The following is a 20,848-nucleotide window of genomic DNA, read 5'->3' as shown; positions in this document are numbered from 1 at the left end:
GACTGGTTTTGTTGGCAAATTGTGCATCGGGTGAGGAACACGATCACGGTGATCTTTCCCACACACATGTGAACATGGTCATCTTTTTCACAATTAAAGAACGAATTAAGTTCATGAACTGAAGCACCACTGTGTTACTATATTGTTATAATCCTTGGGTGTTATGGTGGTCTTGGGGTTATCTGGAAATTACTTCTTCATAGGACAAAGGGATCAAAGTAATAAGGACTAAAGTATTGCCAAATCTCCAACTTACTTTCAAATTGTTGAGGAAAAAAATCTTAAGCAAGGTTCCCAAATTTAGTAACCAGGGTGTCCAGATGAACAGTGTAGGGAGGTTCATTGTTCTAGTTTTCAACTTTTCCATTAGTTTGAAGCTTTTCAAATTAGACAGTTGGAAAAAATTAAACCAGACAAAATCATTCTTTGCATTCTTTATTTCTTCAGCCTGTTTAAGCAGTATTGAAACAGGTTTCTCATACGTGCAAACATTCTTTTTTATAGACACACATTATGAAATATTGAATGTTACAAATTATGACATTGTCAAAATTCACGGAAGTACTCAAGAATCAGATAAAAGACTTATATGTAAATTTTCTAGGGCAAACATAAAACAAAAATGAAAGGTATCAGTGACACTAATCTTTAAAATGGGTTTTCCCTAAATTCGCAATTTCTCTATCCTCCTCCTTCTTTATCTCCCCCAAATATTCATTATATTGTATCCTGAAAGTAGGAAATTCTTCAAAACCAGTTGTATGACACAATATATGATGCTCTCTACAGATAAAATCTATTCCTCAGCAAACTGTAAGCCATTGAAAGAGTAACTCCGTATCCAACAAAGAAAGCCAGACCCCTGTTTGGCTGGGGAAGGGGTAACAGATAAGCCATTGTGTGGTAGAACCGTGATCCAACAAAGATTCTGAAGTGCAGGAGGGCTGTGGAGAGATCTGGACCACTCAGAGAATACAGAAGACCAATCCCGAGAAATGGCACGATATTTTCCAGGTCATTCAGGTGGGCCCTGAGGAGGAAAAAAAATGACTAATAAAATTGCACCATCAGTAGACGTATGTTCGGTCCCCCCTCTTTCCTAAAACTAAGTGCGTTAATGGATCTTCAAAGCACAAACTAAGAGCCTTTTTTTCCTCTCTCTAATTATCTTGTCTTCATACCCACTTTGCTTTTCTTTAAAACATCTCATTATTTCGGTTTCTTTTTATTTTTAGTATATGTTGATAAATAACTGAAGAAATTTTGTAGTCTCTGGAATATCAAAACTGCACCTATTTGGAAGAAAAACACTTCACTTTTTTCAATATGAAATATATGGTCGCAGTTCAAGATTCTTACAAAAATCCTTCTTCCCTTTTGGTTATCATCTTTCTTAAGCCTCTTTTAGTTCTATTAATTTTCAAAATGGTTATTTCTCAAATCCCTGTCCACTCACCCAAACTAGCAGTCTGGTAAAATTAATTTACCCCCCAAAAATCAAGAGTCTCATACTCCAAATATCCAGACCACAGAACATATAATTAGCCTCTTGAATATACATAAAATTCAGCTATTCTAACTTCAAATCACAAAAGGAATTAGTTCATGATGATACAGGAAAAATACAAAGTATACACAGAAGACAGTAAGAGGAAAAGAGAGTCTCTAAATTTTATCTTTATAGAATCACTAGAAGAAAAATAAAGTTTGCCTTAGCCACAGATTTCTCTTGATTCATGGCACCTTGAGAGCTTTTTTAGCTAGGGTTGTGAATAAAAGGCACATTATTGTCTTGAGATTTTTAAAAAAGTGAATAATTTAAAATGTGATGTCTCTTTTTAAGTCCACAGCATTTAAATTGCTTTAGGATCTCAACTAGAAATACAGATTTTGATAGCTTGTCAGCTCCTGATACACATTTCAGAATGAAAAACGTGTCTGTTATGTTGCTCTCTTCAATTACGTATTACGTGAAATATAATTATGACACGCTGGCTGCTTAGCGACCATCAGTAGTTCCCCTCCTCGCTAGTCTCCTGTTTTCCTGAGATCGCTAACACTGCCTCACAAAGATGCTCACAACATGAAGTTATGAAGCAGCAAAAGTAACCCAGGTAAATTAATGGTTTGAAAGGGTTTACATAACCACCTGCCCCTGAATAAACGCAAAGCCAGAATGCAATAAGTGTGTTTGTCCCCCTCTCTTTCATGAGATAACCCAAGGACTCCTAAAGTAAGGCAGAGATAGGCAAGAAAGGACAAGAACATCATTTTCTATTCCAGAAGGACCTGCTTCATCAGCAACACCGAGGACGTTTCTCTCCATCCCTTGAATTCTCCCATAACACCAGAAACATCTTTACCTCCAACTGGAGCTTGTAGCTGTTCTCCCTTGTAGCATTCTACAATCACAGAGACTTTAGAGTTGAGAAAGTAACTGTAAAAAGAGAGATCCTGCAGGAAGCCATCTCTGCTGCTAAGCCAACCTGACTGTGGAACAGAATGCCCAGTACAGCGGGAAAGAAAGTCCCAGATAACACAAGAGAATGTGAGAGCCAAGAGAAGGAAGCCAACCTTACTGGGCTCTCCATGTTTTTCTGGTGCTTCCCTCATTTTCTCTCCCTCTTTTACTTCTCTCTCCTTCCCAAATCTCTTTCTCTTTCCTCAGTTCACACAAGGTCCCCTCAGCTCCTACCATTCATAGAGGGCTCACAGAAAGGCCTGGTTGCCACACATCTGCAGAGTGCATGCCAAACTTTTCCCAGAGACACCTTTGCCCAGCTCTCCCTGGAGCACTCCTACTTAACCTTCCTCTGCTCCAGTGAGACACCCTACAGAGGGGCAGCTCCCCTCCCCTTGGCCTCTGCTGACAGCAGCCAGGGCCTGGAAGACACCGTCTTCCCGAGTGACTCCTTTTGACTGGGGTCTGTTCTTTTTATGAGTCCTCCTCTCCACCTTCTTTCTTCCTTGCAACACCCTTGCTTTGGGGCAGACCTCCCCACAAGCTCTGTGTTCAGGGTGCCCCTGTCACACTTTGCTTTTCCAACTGGATCCTGGCCTCTGCTGCAACCGAAATGGAGTTGTTACCCATATTTAAGAATGGTCAAGGGCTGGCCAGCTACTAGAGGAGCTCAGCATCTCCACTGACGCCCTTGCCTCGGCCAAAGTACTCGCTCCCGCACACAGCACTGCACCCCTAAATCCCACAAAGATATTGTCTAGACTTGATCTCTTCTCCTTTCTTCTTCCTCCTCTAAATCATATTTAATTCTTCCATTATGGAATGTTCCTAAGTACTCCAGGAATTTATGTGCGTATCCCCTGTCCTGTAAGATTTAGCGATGTATAGCTTCACCTGATTCAATTAATCACCATATGCACATTGACCTAACTTTCATAGGAAATGCTACAAACCCCCCAGAAAAGCTCTTTGATGACATCCCAAAAGAAGACATGACAGTGATACATGGCAATAAATGATATGTTCATGCAATGGGTCTTGAATTCTTGGACACAATGAAATATGATTAAATAAATATGTGAATTATTTTCCAACCATCATTTACTTCTGTCTGCCGAGAACTCAAATAATTGAGTCCATGCCACATATCTTAATATTTCAACACATACTGCTTTGAGTTTTTAATTGTGCAATATGTGTACATACCCACTCTTTCAATACAGCATTCCTCAAAGCATACCTTTCACTTTATTTGTAGATCTATTGTTGAGTTTTTACTTTATTTGTGGTGCCTGCCAGTGAAATATGATATAAGCAGGGAGACAGTCTAGGTTAAAATGGAAAAGGAACATCATAGAAATATTTCTCTGCAAATTATCTCTAAAAGTGTGTTGCTATGAGAAACCTTTTTGATGCGCTCAATAAATCCTGAAAGCTCACTGCTGGAAACTGGACACCTTCTTAGGAGACATTTCCACTTGCCACATTGAGCCTGCACTATCTTGTCACCAGGGGGCGCTATTCGCAAGGCGCTGCACCGCCTCACATGACAGCTAGGGTCAACCGTTCTTACTAAAATGTATCTGTCACCCTTACTAAGAAGATCCACTTAGATTACAGCTTTCTCTTCTAGAAGTACAATCCCATTGGGATGAGAGGTGGGATGAGAAGTTAGAAAGGATACTGAGGAGGAGTCTAATTCCCCAAAATGCCTTGCGTTAAGCTTTCATACATAAGAGTTACTTGCATCTTCCTTTCCATCTTGGCATTTCCAAGTTACTTGGCATTTTCATCTAATGCCACTGCGGGTCTAACTGCTATCAAGCTAAAGTCGCTGGCAATTTTCTGAGCACTACACAGGGCATGATTAGTAACCTTCAGGTGGCCGCCCGCTCTCAAAGGGACACAGAAAGGCTATAATAATGCTTTAAATTGTTTAATGTCTCCAAAGCTTTGCTAATCTTCTCTAATGTGTATTCTTTCTCATCATAGCATGAATAGCTTTTCCTCTGATACTGTTTGAGATTTTTCACATTGATTCTTTGTTCAGAAATGATTTTAGGTCCACGGTCTCAATACAACCCATTTTGCAGACTGGTAGACTTACACAGAAAGACTGGGGAATTAAATAAAGAAGCAGAACCAGACTTTAACACTTTGTTCTAAGTATAAAACATGGATTTCTTCTTAAACCAAACAAAAACAAACAAAAAACAAACTTGCTTGATAAAGAGCTTGGGAGTATAAGCCATGTTGCATAAGCAAGAAGTAAATTTAATTATGGTGCTGAAAAGGCAGTAGAGTATATGGGTAAGGGAGGAGCCCCCCCAAATGGTGTAAGGATGGACACTACTCCAGGTACAGAAGACAGTGCAAATTCCTCAGAGAAGGCTGAAGGGCGTGGTCAGACCCTGAGCTCTAGCACACAGCTTCTAATGTTTGTGTTGCCACAAGGTCTTCTGCACTTCAACTCAGCCAAATCCATTTTTATCCACATTTTTTTCACTCGACTTGCTGTGGGAACTGAGGGAAGGGCTTAGTTTACATTGAACATAACGAAATGTAGACTACGGAAATATGCACCCAGGCATGAACTCCAAGTCAGAGTTAATCCTGGAACCAGTTACCTGGTACCATAAGGGAATCTGCATAAATGTTGGAAGGGGCTGCAGACTTCCACGGGGATAATGCAAATATAATCTGGGGGTTTTGGCAGACAGCTCAGTTACAGAAATGGAGTAGTTCTTTACTCTTCGTCTTGATTTCACTCTTCAGAACTATATCACAGTTTGAATTAGCAATAGAAGATAATAAATGAGATGATGATAAACAACTTTGATATTTCATATGTTAGAAAAACGTGACTAGTGGATTGGTAGTGAAATTTCATCAAAAAGGTGTTGCACATTGTATGACTTTATGACAAGGATTAAGAAAAAGACGTCCAGAACTAGAATTTAAGGTGGTTTAAAACAAGTGTATTAACTATACTGTTAGAAGACTGTATCTTTTCTTTCCCTCTCTTTATTACAACAAAATTTACACATTTTGGGGTGCCCTGAAGGATACAACAGCAAGGGTGTTTAGGTGTGTTACATAGAAGACCATATTAATAATTTTGATTGGATTACTGAACACATCTGCTTGCAGTCTCACTGTTTGAAGGTTCGCTTTGTGTGCTTTGATCCTGTGACCTGAAACACCGTTTCTAAGATGATAGGGAGTAATCTATTAACTGGTGATAGCTTACTGTCTTGTTTTTTTGTTTTTTTGTTTTTTTGTTTTTTTTTTTTTTTTTTTTTGTAGTTCTGAATTACTTGTACCCTTACAGTTTTGTTTTGTTCTGCTTTTTTTTCTCTTTTTCCTTTTAGATAAAATTTTTGCTTTTTTTTTTTTTTTTTTTTTTTTTTTTTGTATTTGTATTTTTACAGGTACCAGGGATCGAACTCATGACTGCTTGCTTGCAAGGCAGGCACTTATGCCACTGAGCTAAATCCCCAGCCCCCTTAAATAAAATTTTTTTAAAAATTTAAAAAAGAAGACTGTATCTTTGCTTATTGATTTTCATTGTCCACTGAATTCCTATAAAACATAATATCTACAAAACAGAGACAGAGACAGAGAGGGGAGAGATTTCCCTACTTCTCTAAACATGGGCAGCTTTCATAGTTTGAATCTGATGCAAGAACACCAGGTTCTTCAAGCTCTTACAAGAGTTGACGGTCTTACTTCTGCAGAAAGACGACAAAACTGCACAGATCATCTGACTTCATTTTGCTTTCTGCCTGTCCTTACTGTAGCTATATTCCTATACACAGCATGCTTACGAACTCAAGAAAATCCATAGAAAAGTAAAGACAAAATTGGCAGTAAGTGTAATTGCAGTAATACTTGGAGGCTTCTAGATCCCTAATTTGCTGTAATTATCACACAGAGCAGCTAAGACGACCAGCCTTCCCCCTTATTCTCTAAAACCCAGCCTCGGTACTGCAGACCCTGGCCAAAAGTGAAGCAACTAATTTCCAGAGACAGGAGCTTACCTTCGCACACGCTCCACACTTTCATCTGTTCGAAGAAACTTCTTGACATTCTCTCCTTTGCCAAAGCTTTCACAGTCTTCTGGGTTGGCAAAAACCTATTCCGCACACCAAGAAAACACTTATTCCAAATACTGAGGAACACGGGTGTATTCTGCCTAATAATAATCTGCATTGTAATGAAAGATACGCAGGCTTTCAAATTGGTCTTTACGGAGAGAAAATTGAAACAATACATCAAACACAGGACAAAAAGCAAACACCCAGAGCATTAACCTGGAACTTTACTCACAGTGCAAAACAATGCTTAAAAATAAGCAAATGTAAGAACTTCAGTAAAAATCAGCATTTAAAAACAATAATGAAAAGGAAATAATGATGGAAAGGGCGAAGAATTCTAAGTTATCGATGACCACTAAAATGGTGGCACCTTTTCATGGTGATGTTGGCACATTGTCCCTTAAGTTTATTAATATTTCCCACTGATTGGCTCTGACCTGAAATTAATACATTGACTTCCCCAAAGATGTTGGAGAACATGAAAGACTAAGGGATGGGGAGATGGGGAAGATATTGTTAAGACATGGATATTTCTTTTTCTGTTTAAAACTTCCAGTGGACTAATACACTGAAATTTAAGAAGCTGAATTATATTACTATGACTAACAAGCATAAGTTTTAGGGCATGTGTTTATATATTCCTTTCTGCAATTATTATGCTGTTTGAAATGATTTCCTATCCCTTGGAACTTGAAATATGCATTTAAAAAGTATTTAAGCATGCCCCACTGTTTAATAATTTATAAAAAAGAAAAAACACTATAAAATTAATTTTAATTTAAGCTTGAAAAACATCTCATAAATATTGTAGTAATTTTTTCTTAAAATGATATGAGCAATTAATCCAGATAAAAGATATTGATAAGAAGTGATGGGCAGAGATCCAATCCTTCTCTCTTGGGCTCAGGTCGGACCTATCAGGTTCATCACAGTGTCCTAAAAGTAAACGCTTGGCCCACATTAAATGTTCAATATATACAGTGTAAATAAAGAAATGAACTACCATGGAAAGTGCATGAGATGTGGGCTTATACCAATCTGAATTGGAAACAGCCTCATCCTTTGCTGAATGTAACCTTGGGTAAACTGCTGCTATGGATGCAATGTTTGCAGTCTCATAAAATACACAGGTGAAAGTCTAAACCCCATGTGATAACACTGGGAGGTGGGGGCCTTTGGGAGATGGTAAGTCATAGGGTGGAGCCTTCATGGATGGGATGGAAGGAGGATACAGTCCCTGCTCTAACTAACTCCATTTGTCTCTCTCTGAGTCCACTTGCCTTTAACTTTTTTTATCCTTCTGAGCCATTCAGTTCTGCATTTGCCTTGGCATCCATAAACAGCCTGCTCCATATAAACCTTTATGACCAAGGACCAAAACCTCCCACCATGCAAGTGTGAGCTCTGCATCACAGATCACCCATGATGAGATTTCCTGGGAGCAGTTGGCACACTCTCCCCATGGGAGCCTCATGGGAGTTGATGGCTTTCTCAGAATCCAGCAGAGCTGGTCCTGAGATACAGATCAACCTCACCACAGCTTGACCCTGTTTGTTTACCTGGCCAGTTACATAACTCCCTCAGTCTTGCAAACCTCCACCCCTTGCCTTTGTTTGCCTCTTCTATAAAACCTCAAAGTTCCTGTTGGCTCCTGCACACCTCTGTCTTTCCTAGCACGACCATCTGCCTTTATCACTACTCATCTCCTTGGCTGGCATTTTTGGACAGGTGGATATGCCCAGTCTTTTGGGCCCCTCTAAGACAAGGCTTTCATCCTAAAACCCCAGTAACTGGATTACTGGCCTCATAAAAAGAGACAGCACAAAGGACAGAGACACCCCTTCCACCATTGGCCCCAAGTAAGTATGCAATGAAAGGATGCTAAGAAGAAAATAGAAACCCAGCCCTCACCAGACCCTAGAATAACGGAATCTTAACCCTAGACTAGCCTACCTCCAGAACTATGAGGAATAAATCTTGCTTGAGCAACCCCTATTTTGTAAGATATTTTGTAAGAGCAGCCCAAAGTGACTCAGCTATTAACCTTCTATGGCACCTAGTTCCTTTGCACCTGAAAAATGCTAAGAAAAAAAAACGAAAACACAATGATGCCATGACTTAGCACACATGAAAACTAACAGCACCTTGCCTTCCACAAATTGGAATTCCTTGCTTCTTGGCTTATAAGACTTGGTATGTTTCCTTGTTGCCCTTTTGTTTCTAGAGGAGGGTTTGAATCTGTAGCAGGCAGCCAGTGTGTGTTTGTTGCTACAGTAGGTGGCCTCCTAGTCACAGCCTCCACAAGTGTAAGAAGTTTCTCCATTAAATTGCAAATACATTTCCTCTTTACTTCAAGACAGAAAGAAAGAAATACCTTAAGAGAAGACTGTGAACTCCAGATAAAAGCAAGGCTCTGGAGGACAAAAACTCGGAACAGGCACTAGAAGAAAGATGTGTGGACCCAGAAAGAGGTGGAATACGCACAGAATGCATCCATAAAAATTCTTCTTTGTACAGAAGCCTGGCTCTGCCCTCTTCCCTGACACACTGTGTCTTAAGTCCCGACAGAATACAAAGTAAGTGCTCCAGAATCTTCCCACCACCTTGCCCCACCTCCAGGTTTTAAAAAGTCATTCTTAAAATGCTAGAAACATTCATTATCCACTTAAGAAACCCATTCAATGGCTGGCCTGTTCCAATCAGGAGCGAGCTCGCGCTACGGTAAGAGTAAGGACTTGACCTCTCGGCTTGCCTATCTTTCTCTTCTTTTATTTGTGTCTGTCTTTCTTTATTTTCAATCTTTTTCTTTTTCTCCCCCACCAAAGTATACCCTTGACCTATAAATAGACAGAAAACAGCAGTAAAGTCTAACTGACAAAGTGAACTCCAAAACCACAGAAATCACCCTTACAGTAAAATTTAGCATGAGTAAAACCTTAAGACACCAAAAATCATACCTATTAAGTAGAATGAGAAATGGTAAAAGCCAAAAGGAAAAAAAGGTAGTTGTTGAGTGAAAGCAACTGTCTATGAATGTACAATATCCATCTGCATCACAGGATTCTGAGCTTCACTTGCAGCACTGAGCAGTGCGCTGTTATGTTAAAAAAAAAAAAAAGACAGAGACTGTTTGCCAGAGTGCAACTTCTAAAAGCCCGCTTACCTTTTTCGTTACTCTGAAGAATGCCGTTGCAATACTCATGAACATCATTTTTGAAAGAATAATTGTTGCATAGGAGGCAAAGGCCATCAAAACTTCATTGTCCATCAGCTTGGCGGGATTAGCCATTTTTTTTTCAACGTTGGCCTAAAATCCTAAAAACATTTTAGACATGAAGGAACAAAATAGACAGAAATACCCCCCAAATACTTGGCTATGCACTTATTATAGCATTAACCACATTGTTCTTAAAAATACCTTAGGCTAGTTGCAAAAGAAATAATCGTTTTTGATAGAATTTTGGCGCGATTGAAAAGATAAGAAGTATGAAATATAAATGACCTTTAAGAATGTGGGGAGAGAGCCCCTGACCCTCCGGGATCTGGCATTGGGGGGGGCTGGCATTCTCTCCCTCGAACATGTTGTGTGGGGGCATACATATAACTTAGGTTTGGGGTGGTGCCTAAGGGGCATCAGTGATGCACAGGTAGCCCATTGATATTCATTTTGCCCCACAGGTAAATTCCTAGTGGTGGGGTAGATGTCCTCAAGATAGAGCCTCTTGGTTCCACCTCCAAGGCTTTACAGTGTCCGGCCTAGGGCAAGATTCTTTCAGTTTTGAGTTTTAAAAATCACAAAATAAATACTATTATATTTCCTCTGGTTCTGTATCCTTAAGCATTAAATGAAAACAAAGAGGATATTACAACCAAAGCCAGTCAAAATATCCTAAAGAGACTAACAAGCATCACATCTGCATCAAAATGAACTGGAGATTAAATGTAAAAGAACATAGATCATGGACCTGTCTCTCTAGAGACAGACTATATGCATATCAGTACCACGACATTTCATTGTGATCGCCTGAATTATAATGCACGTCCTCCATCAGAAGCCCAGTTTATAGCTTTTTGTCATTTCAGTAGTAGTTTAAGACCTCAAGCTCCAAGATTTGAATTGTAACCCCACAATCTTGGTATCAGCCCTCATTTATAAGATAGGGATAGTAATGGTTCCCAACATCGAGTTATTGTTGGATGTAACTGAGAAAACACGTAGAGATACTTAACATAGCAGCTGGCCCTTGCAAAAGACCCTCAATAAAGTTTATGGTGTCCTTATCATGTTATCATTAGCATCAAGATCATGGTGCTTATTAATATGGACAGAGGCAGAGGAGGAGCTGAACAATGGACATGCCTGGGTAGGGAAAAGACACATGCAGTACTTTACCAAAGAAAGGAGACGCTTAGCTGTACATGATTCTTTACTCCAGCCCACATTCCACTATTTACATCCATCTAAAAATTGTCTAGAATAAACTGAAAGTACCCATCTCAGTCTAGTAAGCAATGCATTGCAAATGTGCTCAAGAGGAAGAATGAGACCTACTAATGATTCTGGACCAAATGGGTAGAAAGTTAGAGTGAGACTTCACATACCTTTCCTCCCACCCAACTTACACTGACTTCTTCTGTTTGGTATATGTAAGTATTGAGTCTTCCTGATGAAGTCCAGTCCTCCCCTTGAACCTTAACTCCTGCCTGAAACCTTAGTAGATTAACATTCTTCATTCTCTCTCGTTTGCCAGTTGTATACAAAGCATGGTCAAAAGTACAGTGAATATTTAAAGTTTACAAAACATATTATAGGAAAAGACACATTCCCAAGCATAACGGAAATGTGTATTTGAAATAAGGGGGTGGGGGCAGTTTTAGTACTTTGAGAGGGACTTGTGCCAATGTGTCCTGTACTACGTAATTGATGGACTGTCCACTCTGTGGCTGGCCCAGCTAAGAACCCCTTATTTCTTCTTTCTCCTTTTTATTATGCTAGTGAGGTTAGTCTCATCCTCATTTTGCAGTAAAGAAAGCAAAGGTTCCTCGTAAACTCCAGCGTTGATTTCCTTCAGCTAAAAATGTACTCCTTAGATTTAAGCAAATGAAAACTACAGAGAGTTGTCCCTGAGTGGCCCGTGGTTCCAGCACTCTCTCCTGAGTGCCAGTATCTGTGGCTATTCAAATCCTTTGCGTAAAATGGTATGGTATTTGTATATAACTTAGGCACAGCTTCTGAACTTAAAGATAACTATATACCTAAAAATTGGACCACTAGGTAAATAACTCCTGTATTGTATGTGTAACGGAATAGTAACAAGAAAAAAATCCTGTACATGTTCAGTATGGACATATTTTTCCTAATTTTTTTATATTTTAGATAAAGGAAAAAAAGAATCTCACATATGACAGCAAATTGATCCACATCCACAAGTTCATAGTTTTGAAAATATTGTATGTTGGGTTAGCTGTCAATGCAAGGTACTGCTTTTAGTAATATACAACATATCTGCCCTTGTTCTAGTATAAGAGGGGGTCTAAGTCATGAACAAACTACACTATCTTTAATTAGCTTACTAAAGGTTCCCTAAGGCCTCTGCCTTTGGTTAGAGAACTGAAGAAGTATAGCAGGGTTGCTCCTTTCCAGAAATTACTAAGTTTATCGATTAGGTAACTTCTTACTCAATAATTTTAAAACTAAAACAATCTCCACTATTGCACCCAGAATATAATTTACGCCGTGATAGAACAGAAGTCCAGAAAGCTTCTCTTTTCTCAGTGAAAACTGGTACTGAAAGTGAAGAGAAAAAGTAGAAGCCTTTGGGATCTGTTAGTGGGAAAAGTTCACAAAGTTGTTAGCAGCTGAGGAACAAAAAGTAACAAGGCTTTTTTTTTTTCAACGTGACCCACACGTAGAAAGCACACTTTACCCTAGAGAGTGTCTGAGAATCCAGGGATGTGGGTGAGCTTGTGAAGCCTGGGATTAGGGGAGAGAAGCCAACAGCAGCCTGTGATACCACACTCTGTGGGTTCATGGACCATCTCCTCATACAACACCCTGGTACTGGGACACACGGGAGCAGAGGGCGTAGGATGATACAAAGGGCAAGAACATTAAGAGTCATTATTAGCCTAGATTAAGAAGATGTTGGTCTATATTTGATTTTTTCCCAAAGTTGAAAGGTCATAGTAATTTATTTGCAAATATACTCAACCATTATTATGACTCAGCACTTCAATGAAATGAAAATTACTGAAAGCTTTTTGCAGGAAAGGACTCCAGGAAGGATAACACAGTACAGTAGTGGAAACCAAAACCAAAAAAGGAGAGGCTGGGGATTTAGCTCAGCGGCATAAGCCTCTGCCTTGCAAGCAGGCAGTCGCGAGTTCGAACCCTGGTATCGATGAAAAAGAAAAACAAAAAGACGACAAAAAAAAAGAAAGAAAAGAAAAAGAAACAAAACCAAGAAAGAAATTTTTAGATGGTTGGAGCGCTCTTGGCATGAGGTAGAAATACAAGAATAGCAAGCAATCAGAAAAGCCAGAGCACTTGCTAAAAAATTATACTAAATAAGTGATTACAATGATGAACAATAGTGTTCAGTGATTTGTCCATTTTATTATACATTCATTTGCTGGAATCAAAGGGAATATCTTTACCTCTCTGCCGAGATCTCAGGTCTCAGGCCCTGCTAAGCAGCTGATGGTCCTCTGACACACGTTTGATGTTGAGTCCACACAACATCAAACCTAGAAGTAGACTAGAGCCTGGGTGGATCTCCATATTGACATTTATAAACTGCAATTTAACTCTCTAGGGCCCAGTTACTTTACCTGTAAAAGGAGGATAGATCCTACCCTACAGGATTCTTGTGAGCACTGAACAATTGAATACACAGTGCTTTAAAAGCACTGAACCTTGTAAGTAGTACTGTGAGTATTTGGTAACAGTGCCCTACCTGGGCACTGTTCCAGGCATAGAGGATACAGTTTCAGTTTCCAAAAAGCTTTCATATATTTTATAATTCCCTTATTCTGAAAAACTCTAAAGCAATGGAACAAATAATATTTGTCTACACCTTAAATATATAGAAGACTGAAGTCCAGAAAGGAAGACTGGGTGCTCCCAGCCAGATTCACAGTGGAGGACCCAAGACTAGAGGCCGGGGCCACCCACCAGCAGAGCTAAGATTGCACCACTTGCCTCTTCCTCCTGAGGCCTGTTCTTGACAAAGTCTATTCCCACCCTGTTTCCCAGGGTTTCTGTTACTGTTGGAAGAGTTTTCAACTCTCTGTTAAGCAACACTGTTTCTCAAGCTGTTGGTCAAAAAGTACAAAGTTCTTCTCTCCTAAGGGTTACTTTGTCTCTATGGATGTTGTGAAATACATAAAACCTGGGCAGGCAGCCCAACGCCATGACTCGTCAATTCTGTACCTTGTGAAACTTTGAATATACATGAGATAAAGAAAAAAGGCAGTTCGTGGCCATGCTGCTACTGGAAGGCGCCGCGGTGGCTGCACACTAGGTCTCCTAGGAGGTCTCAGGCCCAGGAGGTGCCACAGCCTGGATTCCGGGGTGCCAGGGGCTGTGCTGACAGCCTCAGGGATTGATAAATTCCAGGCTAAAGTAAAAGCACTTGGGGAAAGTCTACTTGTCTGCCACACTCAAATCTGGACTGAGGGCCGTTTTTCAAAAGGACCGAAAGTGCTCAGCACATGTAAGTCTTTATTTTGGAAACCGCAGAGGACAACAATCACAATATCCCCCTAATTCCAGGAAGGACACGCTGTCCAGGAAGTAAAGGGTAGCCCAGCCTGGAGTTCACAGAGACTGGGGCTTGTGCATTCTGGCTTAAGGGCTATTACTGGGTGCTGGGGCAGTTTCCCCCTGGTCTTCAGCAGCGCTTAACAGCCCACTTGGGACTCATTTGGAACAATATGGTGCTCAGGCTCCCAAGAGGCCCTGAGACTGATAAAGCAAGAGGACTGGGCCACCTGCAGGCAGCTTCTCAGAAAAGCAATAGCGGAGTCTTCCGCTCCCAAAGGGAGATCCCTTTCTCCTTTACTCCCTGAACGAAGGGGCCTCCTCCTCCATATTGGGAAAAGGGTGACTGACTGCTACATGCGGGCACACCCGAGAAGCTCCCTCGGGGGCTGCATCCTCGATCTCCACTCATCTGACCATAATTAGATCGCACTGCAGTAGCACAGGCTAATCCACATTCTCTTGCGTTATCTAACATTATCATCACGCTTATTATTTTTAAAGCACATCAGTGTTTCTTTAGCCTACCAAAGTGCAGAAGAGCAAATCTGTCCTTCAGTAGGTGCAAAGGCCCCTGGTGCATCAGAAGCTGCAGGATTCTACACCTGCAGCGGGGGTGACCACAGAGACCTCCTGCATTGCTGCAGGCAGCAAGCACTGATCACTCCCCAAAGATCAAGGGGCTTCTTCCAAAGGAAATGCTCCTTTGGCTTGGGAGGGGAGGGCTCCCATTCTCTAAAGTTTTGTTCTTAGAGTCAGAGGTACCGGAAGACTTCCTACTCAGGCTCAGGAGCCCAACAGGCGCTCACAAGTGACTGAAAATGAAAAGTGAAAGTTTAAGCAGCTACGCGGAGCAAAACCTTTCCGGCTAGCAGAGAGCCTCGGGCCCCACACCCGCCACCCTCCGGTCCCCACGCCCGCAGCCTCCCCCACGGGCACCTACTGAGTCCGGGCGAGAAGGATCAGCCTGCTTCTGCAGCCCGGAGGAGGCTCCGCCAGGATTTTGGCTGCGGGGCGGGGCGCGGCCCCCTCCCCGTCCCCCTCCTCCCGAGACACCGCCCCGCCCCGCCCCCGCCTGGACCCAGGCCCGCCCCTGTCCGCGGATCAGGCCTGCTGCAGGCTCAGCTAGGCTCTGCACCGGGCGGGGACTCCAGCGGATGAGTCTGGGCTTTGTATCCTCAAAGTTTCCGGGGAGACGCTGGGACAGGAGGAGGGCAAGGAGAGTAGTGCACCAAAGATCTTCATACTGAAATTTGAAAGTTTAAAGAAAAAAAAAAACTTTATGAAAAAGTAGAGATCACAGGGTAAAAGTCATTGATAGAGATCCTTTAGGTTAAACCTCACTTTCCCTGGGCCTGTGGCCAGGGATCTGAGCAGGCTCTCACCCAGGGCAAGGGTTGCTGGTATGATGGTTACAAAGCCTCGACCCCAGGCCCTCCGCCTCCAAGGCCAGCACAGAGATTACAGGGGATGGGATCTTAAATCAGCTGCATGTGTGCGTGTGTGTATGTGTGTGTTTACAGGAACAGAAGTGTTTTAGAAAGGCATAGTTACTATCAGTAGCCAGAATCAGCCTATTCCAAACCTTCTGTACCTTACAATCCCCACAGTAATAAGTATGAATCTGTCTTCCATGGGTTTATCTGAATAGTTTTACCAACTTATATTTTAGTCTGTATCATTTCCTTCCCAGTAATACATCTCACACGTTTTCCACATATGGTTAGGTGTGCGCTTTTTTAGTCCTAATTTGATCCCCCCTATTTTAAGGAATCTTCCAGGACAATTTAGGTTTGTCTTGTACAAAACGAAAAGAAAAACAAGAAATTTGTATCTTTTGGGAACTGTATTTACTCACCTATCTCTGTAGATTGCAAACTGGGTGTGATATTAACTGCAATAGGACAAAACGTGAACTGAGATAAACTTGTTCCCTCCAACAGAAGATAGGACTCAAACTATTTAAAATACTTTGATTTGTTACGAAATGAAACAGCCTAAGGCCTGTGATTACAGCAAAAGTTGCAGGAGAGCTATTATTTAAATAATTTTATCTGCAGAATGTCAGCTGAACAGTTCTAGTCTGTTTCTGAAAAGGGGATTCACCTAATAATTTAATTATAAAATATGTTGAAATTTTTAACTAATCAATCAATAGGTGTTCCTCTTCTAATAATCTTAACAATTATTGCCATGACATATGTACATGGACCACTACTGATGTAATATCAGCACTTGACTCTAATACATTTAATCCAGCAAACACTGAATGAAGGCAAAGTAACTGATCTGACATTAAAATCTAGAACTAAGGTCAGTAACATGAAATGGTTATTGTCAAGCAGTTTACAGTATAATACACGCAAAGGCTAAAATGAAAAGTAAGCTGTCATTAAACTTGTAGAAAACAATCTCAATTTAGAAATAGGACTGCACATGAAGTAAGAAGTAACAGGAAAATGTGGTTGAAGGAATCAAAACTTTCTACTCATCTTTGTAAGCTTTTAGTGAGAAGAGAGTTACTCCCATTGTTTTAGTTTTGGGTGAAAAGAAATCAAAATTTCAAACTTTCTTCTCACCCTTTTAATCAGCATAAAATCTGTCAGAGAAACTCAAGCCAAGGTTCAAGCCATGTAATTCCCTCAGTAAATATTTAAACTGTTTCAAAAGTTGTTTCTTTGAGGGTGTGTGGTGCAAAGGACATTTAGCAAAGAGTAGCTCCCACGATAAAGAGTGCAAACCTGATTTTTGCAAGAATTGAATCAGAAATATCTGGAGAACAAAGCATTAGGAGTCTAGGAGTTCCTGTCGTCTTAAAAAAAAAGATGGAGGAGAAATATCAGAAAAGATTGTCATCACCACTGGACTAGGCTTTTGTAAGTGAGTGGAAAGCAGGTGCCTCTCACCTTTCCAGTTATCTTTTTCTCTAAATTCACAGAATAAGCACCCCCAAAGTCTAAGAAGGAAAGCCCTACTTGAGAATTTCAGAAAAAATGCACAAGATTCTGTCTAAAATTTAATGGAAACAAAAAGTGAGAAAAAGAAGCAACATTATAATGTGTGATTGTTATCGTAGAATTGTACTATATTTTTAAAGTGAATATTAGATTGCTTACTTCTGTCAAGAATCTTAGAAGAGAGTTTTTATTTTTTGTATTCTGTACATAGACACAGACCTGGAACAGCTTGGAAGTTTTGCTAACTTCTGAAATAAACTCTGAACCTAATACCTGCAAGAGTCCCAAAGAGTCACAATGAGAACAGACCAAATAACAATAAAATTCTTAAAGCTAATAAAAAGAATACAGTACTAATATCATTCATGACTTAAATACTTCTCCAAAGACCCCACTTTCAATACTACCACAATGGAGGCAAGGTTCACCATGAATTTGGGGGAACATTATGGATATCCTGACCATAACAGAGCCATAAAAGAACTTTCTGGAATAATGCTAATGATCAGGACATTGGTCACACATGAGTATGAATTTGTCAGAATGCACTGACCTGCCGCGTCATGTGCCTTTCACTATATACAAATTATATCTCTAAAACAAAATTCACTTTGAAAAAATCCATGGATTTTATGAAAAGTGGCAATAACCTAAGACTAAAATAATTAGAAGTAGTGCCACCTTAATATTGAATGGAAAGTACCATAAACAGCTGAAAGCCTTGTAAATTATCAAGTAAATAGGTCATACAGGAGAACTACCAGTTTATATCTATGTTTCTGCCTCTTCTAGGGAAAAGGTAGAAACCATTGTCTATTCTCTTGTTTGTTCCAGAAGAGGGAATGTTCTTAAATGCAGGAAATGATTCTTTTCATTCATGCATCCAGGCAACAATACTCAAGCTTGCCAGGATTCCGTTTTAAACATTTCAAACAAGCATCATTCGTGGGATTAATGATTACCTTTCCAGGACAAACCACTCAAGGGATCAGTGCACCCTCTAAGAGACCAGGGATGATAACTGGCCACCCCAGTCCCAAAACTCTATATGTGTATTAATTTTTATATAAATGTGGTCAACCCCCTTCTGGATAGGTGATATATTAATAGTTTTAAAACACTGAATTCATAGAATAAGACCTGAAAATATTTCACGTTCAGGAAACTGACACTGTACATTATTTGCTCTCTCTATAATTGCTTTAATATCATGTAGGATTACTGCCTAAAATTACTAGAATGTACACATAAAATTTACAAACATTTCTATCATGGAGCCTCTCTTAGAAAGATTACAGCTTTCCATGGGCAGAGAGAAATCCCTTGCTAAATCTTTGTAGAATCTATTTTTTTTTCCTGCCAAACTTGTTTAAAATTCTTCTTTTTCTCGCTTTTGATTTAGTAACTTTAGATCTCTGCATTATGTTGTGTTTTTCAGGGAGTTATTGACTTCAGCTAAGGAACCGTGAACAGTAATTATTTTGCATGACTAAGCTCTGGTACACCATTGTCAGACAGGCACTTTACAGTACCACTAGTTTCAAAATTTAGAACAGAACTGTCAAACAAGCAAATGCCTACACCAAAGACTTCTATTTTCAAGCTACAGGCATGAGTTCTATGATGTGCAATAATAGAGTAAATCTTTGTGTTATTGTGAAAGCTTCTGATTTGACAGTCTTGGAAGCAAAACCCTGTTTCTTTCTAGAACAGATTTGCCTGTGGTAGCAACAGTATACATTTCCAAGCATGGCTGAAGTTCAACATCAGTGCTGGAAAGGAGTGCCATTATTAAACGTTATTAAGAATTGTTTTTGTGGTGGGAAGCAAACAACTTACCCCAGACTGAGAACTTCTGAATTGGTTCACCTCAGATGGACATCTTTCCATACATTTGACACAACTTCCACACATTTATCAATTAAAATTTGAGCATGAGAAACATGCCACAGCCAAAACCAGTGTTTGTCAACATTTTACAAAGTGTAAGCTTGACGTATATCATACAAACATTAGCAGTCTGACATGTGTATTTTATATGAGTTAAATGTCGTTTCTCTATCAGCTCTGCCTCACATGGCCCATGCAAAGACATAGAATTTAGTTATTTCTGTCCCCAAAGTTGACCTTTTATCTTTTTTAGAATTTTGAAAGACTTCAATATTTTTTTTTCTACATGTTTTTCCTTCCGCTAATAATTTGAGCCTTAAGACAAATTTCTAGGACAAATATTATCTTCCTTTCAGAGACAAGGAAATTGAAGAAAGGAGGTTGATTGACCTTGAAATGTCACATGGCAACTAGAAAGAAAAGTGAGGGTTGAAAACACGGCCGACTTAAGGCCGGTGTCGCAGAGCAACCTGGCCCCAGTGTGTGAGAAACGGCCTGAAGGTGCCTGGAAGCGGAAGCCGAGACGGCCATCCGGGACTGCACAGTGTGGCAGAAGCATGCTCCAGGAGGCAGCATCACTGCACTTTGGATCTGAGGACAGGGGCTTTTAAAGTACTCAGGACAGAAGAGATTTCAATCAAGCTAAACTATACCTGTTTCCTTCTCAAGCTAAAACCCAAAGGCTTGGGCACATTCCTGGTGTCAGCAAATAAAGCCCCACATGCTGCTCTGATGGTTTTGTCCATGTGTAATATTTGGTAACCTGCAGTGAAAACCTAACCAGGGTTACTGGGATAATCACTGTGGTTATGAATCAACATGGTGGCCGTCATGTCAGGCTGAATCCATATAGGTGGACTGCATTCAAATGCTGCATCTCACAGATGTCTCGGTCTATAAATATTAAAATATCTCAAACATTTTAAATCTATCTTCGTTATTGGCCCAGGCCATCATTCACATTCTCTAAAATGAGTTCACACTAATGTAGTTAGTATTGCTGCTTTATAGATTAGAATTCCAATGTAAGAAGTAAAATGAAGTTCTGTCTTTCCATTCATCAGACTATTCCTATGTACTTTATTGTGATGGTTAACTATGGTGTCAGCTTGAATAAGCAACACCAGCTGATTGGTTTAGCAGTTTTGGTTGTGTCTGGGTGATGGATTTAGTGAAGAGGGAAGACTCACCATAGAGTGGGTGTTACCAACCACAGGCTTTTGCTACTTTCAAGGGGCTACAGCCCACCATCGCCTTTGGACATCGCCTTCCATTTCTACACAGGCTCTCCAGCCTTCTAGTGCAGACCTCTGGCTTCCTGATGTAGACTCACTGGAAGCTCTGCAGCGAGCACCAGGTCTTTACGCTTAGGCTGAATCCCCTGGCTAGCACACTGGCCTTTTATATTTTTCTACAACTCAGTCTGCAGGTGGTCACTCATAAGATAGAGATGATAGAGATAGAGACAGAGATAGAGATAGAGATAGAGATAGAGTTAGAGATAGAGATAGAGACAGAAACAGAGATAGAATTAGAGACAGAGACAAAGACAAATAGAAATAGAGATATATAGATTTATATAGATACACATGTTGCTCTGATGAACCCTAACTGATAGTTTATAAAGTACTCCCATCTTAGGTAAAAAAACAAATAAGAAATACCAAATTGTCCATAATAA

At 40.2% G+C, this 20,848-nt stretch overlaps 1 protein-coding gene across 1 annotated transcript; it reads right to left on the bottom strand.

Annotated features, from left to right (window-relative positions):
• Positions 1 to 419: 419 nt before the first annotated feature.
• On the bottom strand, positions 420 to 15,410 carry Mgst1 (microsomal glutathione S-transferase 1). The gene is made up of 4 exons (XM_003470438.5): positions 15,264 to 15,410; positions 9,722 to 9,873; positions 6,502 to 6,596; positions 420 to 1,030 (listed from the first exon to the last, which is right to left on the bottom strand). The coding sequence occupies exons 2-4, from the start codon at positions 9,845 to 9,847 to the stop codon at positions 784 to 786; spliced, it is 468 nt and encodes a 155-aa protein (XP_003470486.1). The 5' UTR covers positions 9,848 to 9,873; positions 15,264 to 15,410; the 3' UTR covers positions 420 to 783.
• Between the last annotated feature and the right edge of the window lie 5,438 nt (positions 15,411 to 20,848).

This window comes from Cavia porcellus, unplaced genomic scaffold (genome assembly GCF_034190915.1).
Source record: "Cavia porcellus strain 051 isolate PalLab524CR breed Dunkin Hartley unplaced genomic scaffold, mCavPor4.1 scaffold_27, whole genome shotgun sequence".
Taxonomy (NCBI): Eukaryota; Metazoa; Chordata; class Mammalia; order Rodentia; family Caviidae; genus Cavia; species Cavia porcellus.
Note: the sequence above shows the minus strand (reverse complement) of the source record. Positions and strands in the feature narration are given on the sequence as shown.